At 42.0% G+C, this 18,351-nt stretch overlaps 1 protein-coding gene across 1 annotated transcript in view; it reads right to left on the reverse strand.

Moving 5' to 3' along the window:
- Nucleotides 1–18,351, reverse strand: part of LOC115127675 (adenylate kinase isoenzyme 5-like) — a 201,024-nt gene that overhangs the window by 178,709 nt on the left and 3,964 nt on the right. The window contains exon 3 of the mRNA XM_065006109.1: nucleotides 8,022–8,189. Coding sequence (XP_064862181.1) covers nucleotides 8,022–8,189 — 168 coding nt within the window. The remainder of the gene's footprint in view (nucleotides 1–8,021; nucleotides 8,190–18,351) is intronic.

Raw genomic sequence — 18,351 nt, forward strand, 5'->3', positions numbered from 1 at the left:
CTCGGAGAGCTGCACCCGGAGAGCTGCACCCGGAGAGCTGCACTCGGAGAGCTGCACTCGGAGAGCTGCACTCATAGAGCTGCACTCATAGAGCTGCACTCGGAGAGCTGCACTCGTAGAGCTGCACTCGGAGAGCTGCACTAGAGCTGGAGAGCTGCACCCGGAGAGCTGCACCCGGAGAGCTGCACTCATAGAGCTGCACTCGGAGAGCTGCACTCGGAGAGCTGCACTCATAGAGCTGCACTCGGAGAGCTGCACTCATAGAGCTGCACCCGGAGAGCTGCACTCGGAGAGCTGCACCCGGAGAGCTGCACTCGGAGAGCTGCACTCGGAGAGCTGCACCCGGAGAGCTGCACTCATAGAGCTGCACTCATAGAGCTGCACCCGGAGAGCTGCACTCGGAGAGCTGCACTCGGAGAGCTGCACTCGGAGAGCTGCACTCGTAGAGCTGCACCCGTAGAGCTGCACCCGGAGAGCTGCAGCTGCACCCGTAGAGCTGCACTCGTAGAGCTGCACTCGTAGAGCTGCACCCGTAGAGCTGCACGTAGAGCTGCACTCAGAGCTGCACTCGTAGAGCGGAGAGCTGCACCGTAGAGCTGCACCCGAGAGCTGCACTCGGAGAGCTGCACCCGGAGAGCTGCACCCGGAGAGCTGCACTCATAGAGCTGCTCGGAGAGCTGCACTCATAGAGCTGCACTCGAGAGCGGAGAGCTGCACTCGTAGAGCTGCACTCGTAGAGCTGCACTCAGAGCTGCACCCGTAGAGCTGCACCCGTAGAGCTGCACTCAGAGAGCTGCACTCAGAGAGCTGCACTCAGAGAGCTGCACTCAGAGAGCTGCACTCGTAGAGCTGCACTCGGAGAGCTGCACTCGGAGAGCTGCACTCATAGAGCTGCACTCGGAGAGCTGCACTCATAGAGCTGCACCCGGAGAGCTGCACTCGGAGAGCTGCACTCGTAGAGCTGCACTCGGAGAGCTGCACTCGGAGAGCTGCACTCGGAGAGCTGCACCCGGAGAGCTGCACTCATAGAGCTGCACTCATAGAGCTGCACTGCACTCGGAGAGCTGCACTCGAGAGCTGCACTCATAGAGCTGCACCGGAGAGCTGCACTCGGAGAGCTGCACTCGTAGAGCTGCAGCTGCACCCGAGAGCTGCACCCGGAGAGCTGCAGCCCGGGAGAGCTGCACTCATAGAGCTGAGAGCTGCACTCGTAGAGCTGCACCGTAGAGCTGCACATAGAGCTGCACTCGGAGAGCTGCACTCGGAGAGCTGCACTGCACTCGGAGAGCTGCACTCGTAGAGCTGCACTCGGAGAGCTGCACTCGGAGAGCTGCACCCGGAGAGCTGCACTCGGAGAGCTGCACTCGGAGAGCTGAGAGCTGCACTCATAGAGCTGCACTCATAGAGCTGCACTCGGAGAGCTGCACTCGGAGAGCTGCACTCGGAGAGCTGCACCCGAAGAGCTGCACTCGGAGAGCTGCACTCGTAGAGCTGCACTCGTAGAGCTGCACCGTAGAGCTGCACCCGGAGAGCTGCACCCGGAGAGCTGCACTCAGAGAGTGCACTCGTAGAGCTGCACTCAGAGAGCTGCACCCGTAGAGCTGCACTCGTAGAGCTGCACCCGTAGAGCTGCACTCGTAGAGCTGCACCCGGAGAGCTGCACCCGTAGAGCTGCACTCGTAGAGCTGCACTCATAGAGCTGCACTCATAGAGCTGCACCCGTAGAGCTGCACTCATAGAGCTGCACTCGTAGAGCTGTACTCGTAGAGCTGCACTCATAGAGCTGCACTCGTAGAGCTGCACCCGTAGAGCTGCACTCGTAGAGCTGCACCCGTAGAGCTGCACTCGTAGAGCTGTACTCGGAGAGCTGCACTCATAGAGCTGCACTCGGAGAGCTGCACTCGTAGAGCTGCACTCATAGAGCTGCACTCATAGAGCTGCACCCGTAGAGCTGCACTCATAGAGCTGCACTCGTAGAGCTGCACTCGTAGAGCTGCACTCGTAGAGCTGTACTCGTAGAGCTGCACTCGTAGAGCTGTACTCATAGAGCTGCACTCATAGAGCTGCACCCGTAGAGCTGCACTCGTAGAGCTGTACTCGTAGAGCTGCACTCATAGAGCTGCACTCGTAGAGCTGCACCCGTAGAGCTGCACTCGTGAGAGCTGCACCCGTAGAGCTGCACTGCACGGAGAGCTGTACTCGGAGAGCTGCACTCATAGAGCTGCACTAGAGCTGGAGAGCTGCACTCCAGAGCTGCACTCATAGAGCTGCACTCATAGAGCTGCACCCGTAGAGCTGCACTCATAGAGCTGCACTCGTAGAGCTGCACTCATAGAGCTGCACTCGTAGAGCTGCACCCGTAGAGCTGCACTCATAGAGCTGCACTCATAGAGCTGCACTCGTAGAGCTGCACCCGTAGAGCTGCACTCGTAGAGCTGCAATCATAGAATTGCACTCATTTATAGTCATTATGTCATTTAAAATCCGAGTACAGAGCCAAAACAACAAATCATGTGTCGCTGTCCCAATGCTGTTGGAGCTCACTGTACGTACTGGCTTTAATCTGTTTCTACTGTCAACCCCTCTCCTTTCCCTCAGGGCCACAATGTCCTCTAACCCTCCAACTCCCTAGCCAAACAATCACTACATTATATATCATCTATGTGTTATAGACTATATTATATATCATCTATCTGTTATAGACTATATTATATATCATCTATCTGTTATAGACTATATTATATATCATCTATGTGTTATAGACTATATTATATATCATCTATGTGTTATAGACTATATTATATATCATCTATGTGTTATAGACTATATTATATATCATCTATGTGTTATAGACTATATTATATATCATCTATGTGTTATAGACTATATTATATATCATCTATCTGTTGTAGAATATATTATATATCATCTATGTGTTATAGACTATATTATATATCATCTATGTGTTATAGACTATATTATATATCATCTATGTGTTATAGACTATATTATATATCATCTAACTGTTGTAGACTATATTATATATCATCTATCTGTTATAGACTATATTATATATCATCTATCTGTTATAGACTATATTATATATCATCTATGTGTTATAGACTATATTATATATCATCTATGTGTTATAGACTATATTATATATCATCTATGTGTTATAGACTATATTATATATATCTATGTGTTATCTATATTATATATAACTGTTATAGACTATATTATATATCATCTATGTGTTATAGACTATATTATATATCATCTATCTGTTATAGACTATATTATATATCATCTATGTGTTATAGACTATATTATATATCATCTATAGACTATATTATATATCATCTATCTGTTATAGACTATATTATATATCATCTATGTGTTATGTGTTATAGACTATATTATATATCATCTACTGTTATCATCTATGTGTTATAGACTATATTATATATCATCTATCTGTTATAGACTATATTATATATCATCTATGTGTTATAGACTATATTATATATCATCTATCTGTTATAGACTATATTATATATCATCTATGTGTTATAGACTATATTATATATCATCTATAGACTATATTATATATCATCTCTGTTATAGACTATATTATATATCATCTATGTGTTATAGACTATATTATATATCATCTATGTGTTATAGACTATATTATATATCATCTATCTGTTATAGACTATATTATATATCATCTATGTGTTATAGACTATATTATATATCATCTATGTGTTATAGACTATATTATATATCATGTGTTATAGACTATATTATATATCATCTATGTGTTATAGACTATATTATATATCATCTATGTGTTATAGACTATATTATATATCATCTATGTGTTATAGACTATATTATATATCATCTATGTGTTATAGACTATATTATATATCATCTATGTGTTATAGACTATATTATATATCATCTATGACTATATTATATATCATCTATGTGTTATAGACTATATTATATATCATCTATGTGTTATAGACTATATTATATATCATCTAACTGTTATAGACTATATTATATATCATCTATCTGTTATAGACTATATTATATATCATCTATGTGTTATAGACTATATTATATATCATCTATGTGTTATAGACTATATTATATATCATCTATCTGTTATAGACTATATTATATATCATCTATGTGTTATAGACTATATTATATATCATCTATGTGTTATAGACTATATTATATATCATCTATGTGTTATAGACTATATTATATATCATCTATGTGTTATAGACTATATTATATATCATCTATGTGTTATAGACTATATTATATATCATCTAACTGTTATAGACTATATTATATATCATCTATGTGTTATAGACTATATTATATATCATCTATGTGTTATAGACTATATTATATATCATCTATGTGTTATAGACTATATTATATATCATCTATGTGTTATAGACTATATTATATATCATCTATGTGTTATAGACTATATTATATATCATCTATGTGTTATAGACTATATTATATATCATCTATCTGTTATAGACTATATTATATATCATCTATGTGTTATAGACTATATTATATATCATCTATGTGTTATAGACTATATTATATATCATCTATGTGTTATAGACTATATTATATATCATCTATGTGTTATAGACTATATTATATATCATCTATGTGTTATAGACTATATTATATATCATCTAACTGTTATAGACTATATTATATATCATCTATCTGTTATAGACTATATTATATATCATCTATCTGTTATAGACTATATTATATATCATCTATGTGTTATAGACTATATTATATATCATCTATGTGTTATAGACTATATTATATATCATCTATGTGTTATAGACTATATTATATATCATCTATGTGTTATAGACTATATTATATATCATCTATGTGTTATAGACTATATTATATATCATCTATGTGTTATAGACTATATTATATATCATCTATGTGTTATAGACTATATTATATATCATCTATCTGTTATAGACTATATTATATATCATCTATCTGTTATAGACTATATTATATATCATCTATGTGTTATAGACTATATTATATATCATCTATGTGTTATAGACTATATATATATATCATCTATCTATCTGTTATAGACTATATTATATATCATCTATGTGTTATAGACTATATTATATATCATCTATGTGTTATAGACTATATTATATATCATCTATGTGTTATAGACTATATTATATATCATCTATCTGTTATAGACTATATTATATATCATCTATGTGTTATAGACTATATTATATATCATCTAACTGTTATAGACTATATTATATATCATCTAACTGTTATAGACTATATTATATATCATCTAACTGTTATAGACTATATTATATATCATCTATCTGTTGTAGAATATATTATATATCATCTATCTGTTATAGACTATATTATATATCATCTATGTGTTATAGAATATATTATATATCATCTAACTGTTATAGACTATATTATATATCATCTATCTGTTATAGACTATATTATATATCATCTATCTGTTGTAGAATATATTATATATCATCTATCTGTTATAGACTATATTATATATCATCTATCTGTTATAGACTATATTATATATCATCTATGTGTTATAGACTATATTATATATCATCTATGTGTTATAGACTATATTATATATCATCTATGTGTTATAGACTATATTATATATCATCTAACTGTTATAGACTATATTATATATCATCTATGTGTTATAGACTATATTATATATCATCTATGTGTTATAGACTATATTATATATCATCTATCTGTTATAGACTATATTATATATCATCTATGTGTTGACTATATTATATATCATCTAGTTAATATATTATATATCATCTATGTGTTATAGACTATATTATATATCATCTAGTTATAGACTATATTATATATCATCTATCTGGGTTATATCTAACTGACTATAGACTATATTATATATCATCTATCTAGGAATAGGGCTATATTATACTATATTGGTTATAGACTATATTATATAATATCTATCTGTTATAGACTATATTATATATATTATAGGTGTTAATATCTCTGTGTTATAGACTATATTATATATCATCTAACTGTTATAGACTATATTATATAGGAATATGGGTTATAGTCTATATTATATATCATCTAGGTTATGAATCTATCTGGGCTATATTATATATCATCTATAGAATATATTATATATCATCTATATAGTAGGAATAGAATAGGGCCTGGTCTATAGTAGAATAGGGCACATAGGGCTCTCTATAGTAGTACTATATAGGAATAGTCTATAGGTATAGGGCTCTGGTCTATAGTAGTGCACTATATAGGGAATAGGGACTAGGTCTAAGGTAGTGGTTATAGTACTATATAGGGAATAGGGCTGGTCTAAGGTCTATATAGAATAGGGTGCACTATATAGGGAATAGGGCTCTGGTCTAAAGTAGTGTACTATATAGGTGAACAGGGCTCTGGTCTATAGTAGTGTACTATATAGGGAATAGGGCTCTGGTCTAAAGTAGTGTACTATATAGGGAATAGGGCTCTGGTCTAAAGTAGTGTACTATATAGGGAATAGGGCTCTGGTCTATAGTAGTGTACTATATAGGTGAACAGGGCTCTGGTCTATAGTAGTGTACTATATAGGGAATAGGGCTCTGGTCTAAAGTAGTTCACTATATAGGTGAATAGGGCTCTGGTCTAAAGTAGTGCACTATATAGGGAATAGGGCCCTGGTCTATAATAGTACCACTATATAGGGAATAGGGCTCTGGTCTATAGTAGTGTACTATATAGGTGAACAGGGCTCTGGTCTATAGTAGTGTACTATATAGGTGAACAGGGCTCTGGTCTATAGTAGTGTACTATATAGGTGAACAGGGCTCTGGTCTATAGTAGTGTACTATATAGGGAACAGGGCTCTGGTCTATAGTAGTGTACTATATAGGTGAACAGGGCTCTGGTCTATAGTAGTGGACTATATAGAGAATAGGGCTCTAGTCTATAGTAGTGTACTATATAGGTGAACAGGGCTCTGGTCTATAGTAGTGTACTATATAGGGAACAGGGCTCTGGTCTACAGTAGTTCACTATATAGGGAACAGGGCTCTGGTCTATAGTAGTGTACTATATAGGTGAACAGGGCTCTGGTCTATAGTAGTGTACTATATAGGGAACAGGGTGCCATATGCAAGTCAAGGTGAATTGATACTGTTGTCGAGGCTGTAAACTGGGACATACAGTCCATGAGGAAGTTAATGACGTGAGATCAGTGACAGGATGTGATACGTATCTAGCATGAATGGAACGTCCTTTGTTTCCTGTCGGCCTTATCTTCTTAAGGAAGAGAAACCATCCATAGAACTCATCGTGGAAACCAATACAATCCTTGATAGCCATGGAATTTGCCTACAGTTTGTGTTTTTCTCTCCCCTTGTTCCAGGGAAGGAACAGGCACAGACACAGGTTAGGCTGCTAGGGTCGGTGCTATGGTTAGGGTCAGGGTTAGAGGTTAGGCTGCTAGGGTCGGTGCTATGGTTAGGGTCAGGGTTAGAGGTTAACAGTATTAGGGTCGGTGCTATGGTTAGGGTCAGGGATGGAGGTTAACAGTATTAGGGTCGGTGCTATGGTTAGGGTCAGGGATGGAGGTTAACAGTATTAGGGTCGGTGCTATGGTTAGGGTCAGGGTTAGAGGTTAGGCTGCTAGGGTCGGTGCTATGGTTAGGGTCAGGGTTAGAGGTCACAGTGCTAGGGTCGGTGCTATGGTTAGGGTCAGGGTTAGAGGTCACAGTGCTAGGGTCGGTGCTATGGTCAGGGTTAGAGGTCACAGTGCTAGGGTCGGTGCTATGGTTAGGGTCAGGGTTAGAGGTCACAGTGCTAGGGTCGGTGCTATGGTCAGGGTTAGAGGTTAAACAGAGGGTCAGGTTGTTTACCGATGATGAGGATGACTTTGGGTCGTGGTCTGGAGGGGTCGAACACCTCGTACTCCTCGATGAGTTCAGCGGTCTCCGACAGGTCTGAATCACTCTCAATGGAGAACTGGCTGATGGGAGGGAGGCGGTCGTAGCGCCGGTAGGGGAAGTTGGGACTGTCTGGGAGCACTGAGGGGAGAAAACACACACAGGTGAGCAGGCAGGCAGGCAGGCACACACACACACACACACACACACACACACACACACACACACACACACACACACACACACACAAGTTGTTATTCAACATGAGCTTGTTTCTATTACCACTTTGATCCACATCAGTTCATTGACTAATGAATTAACTAACACAACGCTGAATTAGTCACATACTATAAGATACAGCCCTAAGAGGGACAGACACTGTACTGGCTCTGGCTTCAGGAACCATGACAGACCAACAGGCACTTCAGGTTGTAACGGGGGAAAGCAAAGCACAGAAACTCTCGGTCTCTTGACAATAGACAGTCATCTTAATAAATGAAACAAACACAGACCTTAAAAGCCAATCAATGTTTTTATGTATTGTGCAACCAGCCTCGCAATCAATCAAATTGAACAATCAATCAAGGAATCATCCCTTATATTGAACCCTTTCATATCAGAATGTTCATAAAGCAACCAGCCTCGCAATCAATCAAATTGAACAATCAATCAAAAAACATTTTCAGAAAAGGATTTTAGGATCAAATTTGGTAAAACTGTTTAACTGCAGCTTAACAGACACAGGGAATAAACATTCTGGAAAACCCCCAAGCTGAGCCACACAGTGCCAAGTCTCAGACTCGACATCAAACCAAACGACCAATTTCTCTTTCCAGACACTTTGCATCTATTTCCCTGTCTATCAGCACCGAGGGCTGAAACATGTTCCACAACGACTGGCTCTGACTGTGTCACTAATGCCACCCTATTCCCTACTACTAGAGACCAGGGCCCTATTCCCTACTACTAGAGACCAGGGCCCTATTCCCTACTACTATAGACCAGGGCCCTATTCCCTACTACTAGAGACCAGGGCCCTATTCCCTACTACTATAGACCAGGGCCCTATTCCCTACTACTATAGACCAGGGCCCTATTCCCTACTACTATAGACCAGGGCCCTATTCCCTACTACTAGAGACCAGGGCCCTATTCCCTACTACTAGAGACCAGAGCCCTATTCCCTATATAGTGCACTACTTTAGACCAGAGCCCTATTCCCTATATAGTGCACTACTAGAGACCAGAGCCCTATTCCCTACTACTATAGACCAGGGCCCTATTCCCTACTACTATAGACCAGAGCCCTATTCCCTACTACTATAGACCAGAGCCCTATTCCCTACTACTAGAGACCAGAGCCCTATTCCCTACTACTAGAGACCAGAGCCCTATTCCCTACTACTATAGACCAGAGCCCTATTCCCTATATAGTGCACTACTTTAGACCAGAGCCCTATTCCCTACTACTATAGACCAGAGCCCTATTCCCAATATAGTGCACTACTATAGACCAGGGCCCTATTCCCTACTACTATAGACCAGGGCCCTATTCCCTATATAGTGCACTACTATAGACCAGGGCCCTATTCCCTACTACTATAGACCAGGGCCCTATTCCCTACTACTATAGACCAGGGCCCTATTCCCTACTACTAGAGACCAGGGCCCTATTCCCTACTACTAGAGACCAGGGCCCTATTCCCTACTACTATAGACCAGGGCCCTATTCCCTACTACTATAGACCAGGGCCCTATTCCCTACTACTATAGACCAGAGCCCTATTCCCTACTACTATAGACCAGAGCCCTATTCCCAATATAGTGCACTACTTTAGACCAGAGCCCTATTCCCTACTACTATAGACCAGAGCCCTATTCCCAATATAGTGCACTACTATAGACCAGAGCCCTATTCCCTATATAGTGTACTACTATAGACCAGGGCCCTATTCCCTATATAGTGCACTACTATAGACCAGAGCCCTATTCCCTATATAGTACACTACTATAGACCAGAGCCCTATTCCCTATATAGTGCACTACTATAGACCAGAGCCCTATTCCCTATATTGTGGTACTACTATAGACCAGAGCCCTATTCCCTATATAGTGCACTACTATAGACCAGAGCCCTATTCCCTATATAGTGTACTACTTTAGACCAGAGCCCTGTTCCCTATATAGTGTACTACCATAGACCAGAGCCCTATTCCCTATATAGTGCACTACTATAGACCAGAGCCCTATTCCCTATATAGTGCACTACTATATACCAGAGCCCTGTTCCCTATATAGTGCACTACTATAGACCAGAACCCTATTCCCTATATAGTGCACTACTATAGACCAGAGCCCTATTCCCTATATAGTGGTACTATTATAGACCAGGGCCCTATTCCCTATATAGTACACTACTATAGACCAGAGCCCTATTCCCTATATAGTACACTACTATAGACCAGAGCCCTATTCCTATATAGTGCACTACTTTAGACCAGAGCCCTATTCCCTATATAGTACACTACTATAGACCAGAGCCCTATTCCCTATATAGTGCACTACTTTAGACCAGAGCCCTATTCCCTATATAGAACACTACATTAGACCAGAGCCCTATTCCCTATATAGTACGCTACTATAGACCAGAGCCCTATTCCTATATAGTGCACTACTATAGACCAGAGCCCTATTCCCTATATAGTGCACTACTATAGACCAGAGCCCTATTCCCTATATTGTGGTACTACTATAGACCAGAGCCCTATTACCAATATAATGTACTACTATAGACCAGGGCCCTATTCCCTATATGGTGCACTACTATAGACCAGAGCCCTATTCCCTATATAGTGCACTACTATAGACCAGAGCCCTATTCCCTATATAGTGTACTACTATAGACCAGAGCCATGTTCCCTATATAGTACTACCATAGACCAGAGCCCTATTCCCTATATAGTGCACTACTATATACCAGAGCCCTATTCCCTATATAGTGCACTACTATATACCAGAGCCCTGTTCCCTATATAGTGCACTACTATAGACCAGAACCCTATTCCCTATATAGTGCACTACTATAGACCAGAGCCCTATTCCCTATATAGTGGTACTATTATAGACCAGGGCCCTATTCCCTATAGTGCACTACTATAGACCAGAGCCCTATTCCCTATATAGTACACTACTATAGACCAGAGCCCTATTCCCTATATAGTACACTACTATAGACCAGAGCCCTATTCCCTATATAGTGCACTACTTTAGACCAGAGCCCTATTCCTATATAGTACACTACATTAGACCAGAGCCCTATTCCCTATATAGTACACTACTATAGACCAGAGCCCTATTCCCTATATAGTGCACTACTATAGACCAGAGCCCTATTCCCTATATAGTGTACTACTATAGACCAGAGCCCTATTCCCTATATAGTGTACTACTATACACCAGAGCCCTATTCCCTATATAGTGTACTACTATAGACCAGAGCCCTATTCCCTATATAGTGTACTACATTAGACCAGAGCCCTATTCCCTATATAGTGCACTACTATAGACCAGAGCCCTATTCCCTATATAGTGTACTACATTAGACCAGAGCCCTATTACCAATATAATGTACTACTATAGACCAGGGCCCTATTCCCTATATGGTGCACTACTATAGACCAGAGCCCTATTCCCTATATAGTGCACTACTATAGACCAGAGCCCTATTCCCTATATAGTGTACTACTATAGACCAGAGCCATGTTCCCTATATAGTGTACTACCATAGACCAGAGCCCTATTCCCTATATAGTGCACTACTATATACCAGAGCCCTATTCCCTATATAGTGCACTACTATATACCAGAGCCCTGTTCCCTATATAGTGCACTACTATAGACCAGAACCCTATTCCCTATATAGTGCACTACTATAGACCAGAGCCCTATTCCCTATATAGTGGTACTATTATAGACCAGGGCCCTATTCCCTATATAGTGCACTACTATAGACCAGAGCCCTATTCCCTATATAGTACACTACTATAGACCAGAGCCCTATTCCCTATATAGTACACTACTATAGACCAGAGCCCTATTCCCTATATAGTGCACTACTTTAGACCAGAGCCCTATTCCCTATATAGTACACTACATTAGACCAGAGCCCTATTCCCTATATAGTACACTACTATAGACCAGAGCCCTATTCCCTATATAGTGCACTACTATAGACCAGAGCCCTATTCCCTATATAGTGTACTACTATAGACCAGAGCCCTATTCCCTATATAGTGTACTACTATACACCAGAGCCCTATTCCCTATATAGTGTACTACTATAGACCAGAGCCCTATTCCCTATATAGTGTACTACATTAGACCAGAGCCCTATTCCCTATATAGTGCACTACTATAGACCAGAGCCCTATTCCCTATATAGTGTACTACATTAGACCAGGGCCCTATTCCCTATATAGTGGTACTACTATAGACCAGAGCCCTATTCCCTATATAGTGGTACTACTATAGACCAGGGCCCTATTCCCTACTACTATAGACCAGGGCCCTATTCCCTACTACTAGAGACCAGGGCCCTATACCCTACTACTAGAGACCAGGGCCCTATTCCCTACTACTATAGACCAGGGCCCTATTCCCTACTACTATAGACCAGGGCCCTATTCCCTACTACTATAGACCAGAGCCCTATTCCCTACTACTATAGACCAGAGCCCTATTCCCAATATAGTGCACTACTTTAGACCAGAGCCCTATTCCCTACTACTATAGACCAGAGCCCTATTCCCAATATAGTGCACTACTATAGACCAGAGCCCTATTCCCTATATAGTGTACTACTATAGACCAGGGCCCTATTCCCTATATAGTGCACTACTATAGACCAGAGCCCTATTCCCTATATAGTACACTACTATAGACCAGAGCCCTATTCCCTATATAGTGCACTACTATAGACCAGAGCCCTATTCCCTATATTGTGGTACTACTATAGACCAGAGCCCTATTCCCTATATAGTGCACTCCTATAGACCAGAGCCCTATTCCCTATATAGTGTACTACTATAGACCAGAGCCTTGTTCCCTATATAGTGTACTACCATAGACCAGAGCCCTATTCCCTATATAGTGCACTACTATAGACCAGAGCCCTATTCCCTATATAGTGCACTACTATATACCAGAGCCCTGTTCCCTATATAGTGCACTACTATAGACCAGAACCCTATTCCCTATATAGTGCACTACTATAGACCAGAGCCCTATTCCCTATATAGTGGTACTATTATAGACCAGGGCCCTATTCCCTATATAGTACACTACTATAGACCAGAGCCCTATTCCCTATATAGTACACTACTATAGACCAGAGCCCTATTCCCTATATAGTGCACTACTTTAGACCAGAGCCCTATTCCCTATATAGTACACTACTATAGACCAGAGCCCTATTCCCTATATAGTGCACTACTTTAGACCAGAGCCCTATTCCCTATATAGTACACTACATTAGACCAGAGCCCTATTCCCTATATAGTACGCTACTATAGACCAGAGCCCTATTCCCTATATAGTGCACTACTATAGACCAGAGCCCTATTCCCTATATAGTGCACTACTATAGACCAGAGCCCTATTCCCTATATTGTGGTACTACTATAGACCAGAGCCCTATTACCAATATAATGTACTACTATAGACCAGGGCCCTATTCCCTATATGGTGCACTACTATAGACCAGAGCCCTATTCCCTATATAGTGCACTACTATAGACCAGAGCCCTATTCCCTATATAGTGTACTACTATAGACCAGAGCCATGTTCCCTATATAGTGTACTACCATAGACCAGAGCCCTATTCCCTATATAGTGCACTACTATATACCAGAGCCCTATTCCCTATATAGTGCACTACTATATACCAGAGCCCTGTTCCCTATATAGTGCACTACTATAGACCAGAACCCTATTCCCTATATAGTGCACTACTATAGACCAGAGCCCTATTCCCTATATAGTGGTACTATTATAGACCAGGGCCCTATTCCCTATATAGTGCACTACTATAGACCAGAGCCCTATTCCCTATATAGTACACTACTATAGACCAGAGCCCTATTCCCTATATAGTACACTACTATAGACCAGAGCCCTATTCCCTATATAGTGCACTACTTTAGACCAGAGCCCTATTCCCTATATAGTACACTACATTAGACCAGAGCCCTATTCCCTATATAGTACACTACTATAGACCAGAGCCCTATTCCCTATATAGTGCACTACTATAGACCAGAGCCCTATTCCCTATATAGTGTACTACTATAGACCAGAGCCCTATTCCCTATATAGTGTACTACTATACACCAGAGCCCTATTCCCTATATAGTGTACTACTATAGACCAGAGCCCTATTCCCTATATAGTGCACTACTATATACCAGAGCCCTGTTCCCTATATAGTGCACTACTATAGACCAGAACCCTATTCCCTATATAGTGCACTACTATAGACCAGAGCCCTATTCCCTATATAGTGGTACTATTATAGACCAGGGCCCTATTCCCTATATAGTACACTACTATAGACCAGAGCCCTATTCCCTATATAGTACACTACTATAGACCAGAGCCCTATTCCCTATATAGTGCACTACTTTAGACCAGAGCCCTATTCCCTATATAGTACACTACTATAGACCAGAGCCCTATTCCCTATATAGTGCACTACTTTAGACCAGAGCCCTATTCCCTATATAGTGGTACTACATTAGACCAGAGCCCTATTCCCTATATAGTACGCTACTATAGACCAGAGCCCTATTCCCTATATAGTCACTACTATAGACCAGAGCCCTATTCCCTATATAGTGCACTACTATAGACCAGAGCCCTATTCCCTATATAGTGTACTACTATAGACCAGAGCCCTATTCCCTATATAGTGTACTACTATACACCAGAGCCCTATTCCCTATATAGTGTACTACTATAGACCAGAGCCCTATTCCCTATATAGTGTACTACATTAGACCAGAGCCCTATTCCCTATATAGTGCACTACTATAGACCAGAGCCCTATTCCCTATATAGTGTACTACATTAGACCAGGGCCCTATTCCCTATATAGTGGTACTACTATAGACCAGAGCCCTATTCCCTATATAGTGGTACTACTATAGACCAGGGCCCTATTCCCTATGGCCGCTCAGCAAGGAAGAAGCCACTGCTCCAAAACCGCCATAATAAAGCCAGACTACGGTTTGCAACTCCACATGGAGACAAAGATTGTACTTTTTTGACAAATGTCCTCTGGTCTGATGAAACAAAAATAGAACTGTTTGGCCATAATGACCATCGTTATGTTTGGAGGAAAAAAGGGGAGGCTTGCAAGCCGAAGAACACCATCCCAACCGTGAAGCACGGGGGTGGCAGCATCATGTTGTGGGGGTACTTTGCTGCAGGAAGGACTGGTGCACTTCACAAAATAGATGATATCATGAGGATGGAAAATTATAAGGGTATATTGAAGCAACATCTCAAGATATCAGTCAGAAATTTAAAGCTTAGTCGCAACTTGGATCTTCCAAATGGACAATGACCCCAAGCATACTTCCAAAGTTGTGGCAAAATGACTTAAGAACAACAAAGTCAAGGTATTGGAGTGGCCATCACAAAGCCCTGACCTCAATCCCATAGAAAATTTGTTGGCAGAACTGAAAAAGCGTGTGTGAGCAAGGAGGCCTACAAACGTGACTCAGTTACACCAGCTCTGTCAGGTGGAATGGGCCAAAATTCACCCAACCTATTGTGGGAAGCTTGTGGAAGGCTACCCGAAACGTTTGACCCGAGTTAAACCATTTAAAGGAGGGGCCTCCCGAGTGGCGCAGTGGTCAAGGGCGCTGTACTGCAGCGCCAGCTGTGCCACCAGAGACTCTCGGTTCGCGCCCAGGCTCTGTCGTAACCGGCCGCGACCGGGAGGTCCGTGGGGCGACGCACAATTGGCCTAGCGTCGTCCGGGTTATGGAGGGTTTGGCCGGTAGGGATACCCTTTTCTCAGCGACTCCTGTGGCAGGCCGGGCGCAGTGCGCGCTAACCAAGGTTGCCAGGTGCACGGTGTTTCCTCCGACACATTGGTGCGGCTGGCTTCCGGGTTGGATGCGCGCTGTGTTAAGAAGCAGTGCGGCTTGGTTGGGTTGTGTATCGGAGGACGCATGACTTTCGACCTTCGTCACTCCCGAGCCCGTACGGGAGTGGTATCGATGAGACAAGATAGTAGCTACTAAACAATTGGATGGAGAAAAAGGGGTAATTTAAAAAATATATATAATTTAAATGCAATGCTACCAAATACTAATTGAGTGTACGTAAACTTCTGACCCACTGGGAATGCGATGAAAGAAATGCAAGCTTAAATAAATCATTTCACATTCTGTAAATAAAGTGGTGTCACGTCCTGACCATAGAGAGCTTGTAATTCTCTATGTTGGGGTGTGACTAGGGAGGGTCATCTAGGTGATTATGGTTCTAGATATGGTTCCCAATCAGAGGCAGCTTTTTGTCGTTGTCTCTGATTGTTAAATCATATTTAGGCAGCCATTTCCCTTTTTGTGCTTTGTGGGATCTTGACTATGGATAGTTGCCTGTTAGCTCTATTGTTTAGCTTCACGTTTCCTTTTGAGATTATTGATTTGTTTTGCTGTGAGTTTCACTTAGTAAATGAAAGATGTGGAACCCAGATCACGCTGTGCTTTGGTCCACTTATTATGACGATCGTGACGAGTGGTGATCCTGAGACACGGATTAAATGTCAGGAATTGTGTCAAAACTTGAGTTTAAATGTATTTGGCTAAAGAGTGTATGTGTAAACTTCCGACTTCACCTGTATCTATTGTACATGTCTGTTCAGCTGCAACAATAACCTTACAACAGGCTAGAACAGGTGGACAGACAGACATCTTTAGCGTCTCATACAGAAGGGATACTGACCTCGAGGTTTTGAGACAATGTTATCTACAGGGAAACCCTGCCCAGCCACTCCTAACAATCCCTGTGCCTTTGACCCCTAACTAGGAGCACCGCTACACTACAATAGATGCCCGAGTCTGTGTCTCTTCCGGAGGTGTTGGAATAAACGCAGAACACAACATTTCCATCGGACTGTTACAGTAGGTTATCTCTGCTAATAATGTACTATCTATCCAGCTGCTACAACAGCATTACCCCCAGGTTAGAATGGGTGGACAACAGCATTACCCCCAGGTTAGAATGGGTGGACAACAGCATTACCCCCAGGTTAGAATGGGTGGAAAACAGCATTACCCCCAGGTTAGAATGGGTGGACAGACAGCATTACCCCCAGGTTAGAATGGGTGGACAGACAGCATTACCCCCAGGTTAGAATGGGTAGACAACAGCATTACCCCCAGGTTAGAATGGGTGGACAACAGCATTACCCCCAGGTTAGAATGGGTGGACAACAGCATTACCCCCAGGTTAGAATGGGTGGACAACAGCATTACCCCCAGGTTAGAATGGGTGGACAGACAGCATTACCCCCATGTTAGAATGGGTGGACAACAGCATTACCCCCAGGTTAGAATGGGTGGACAACAGCATTACCCCCAGGTTAGAATGGGTGGACAACAGCATTACCCCAGGGAATGGGTGGACAACAGCATTACCCCAGGTTAGAATGGGTGGACCAGCATTACCCCCAGGTTAGAATGGGTGGACAGACAGCATTACCCCAGGTTAGAATGGGTGGACAACAGCATTACCCCCAGGTTAGAATGGGTGGACAGACAGCAGGTTAGAATGGGTGGACAACACCCCCAGGTTAGAATGGGTGGACAACAGCATTACCCCCAGGTTAGAAGACAACAGCATTACCCCCAGGTTAGAATGGGTGGACAGACAGCATTACCCCCAGGTTAGAATGGGTGGACAACAGCATTACCCCCAGGTTAGAATGGGTGGACAACAGCATTACCCCCAGGTTAGAATGGGTGGACATCAGCATTACCCCCAGGTTAGAATGGGTGGACAACAGCATTACCCCCAGGTTAGAATGGGTGGACAACAGCATTACCCCCAGGTTAGAATGGGTGGACAGCAGCATTACCCCCAGGTTAGAATGGGTGGACAACAGCATTACCCCCAGGTTAGAATGGGTGGACAGACAGCATTACCCCCAGGTTAGAATGGGTGGACAACAGCATTACCCCCTGGTTAGAATGGGTGGACAGACAGCATTACCCCCAGGTTAGAATGGGTGGACAG

Source organism: Oncorhynchus nerka, linkage group LG20 (assembly GCF_034236695.1).
Source record: "Oncorhynchus nerka isolate Pitt River linkage group LG20, Oner_Uvic_2.0, whole genome shotgun sequence".
In the NCBI taxonomy this organism is placed as follows: domain Eukaryota; kingdom Metazoa; phylum Chordata; class Actinopteri; order Salmoniformes; family Salmonidae; genus Oncorhynchus; species Oncorhynchus nerka.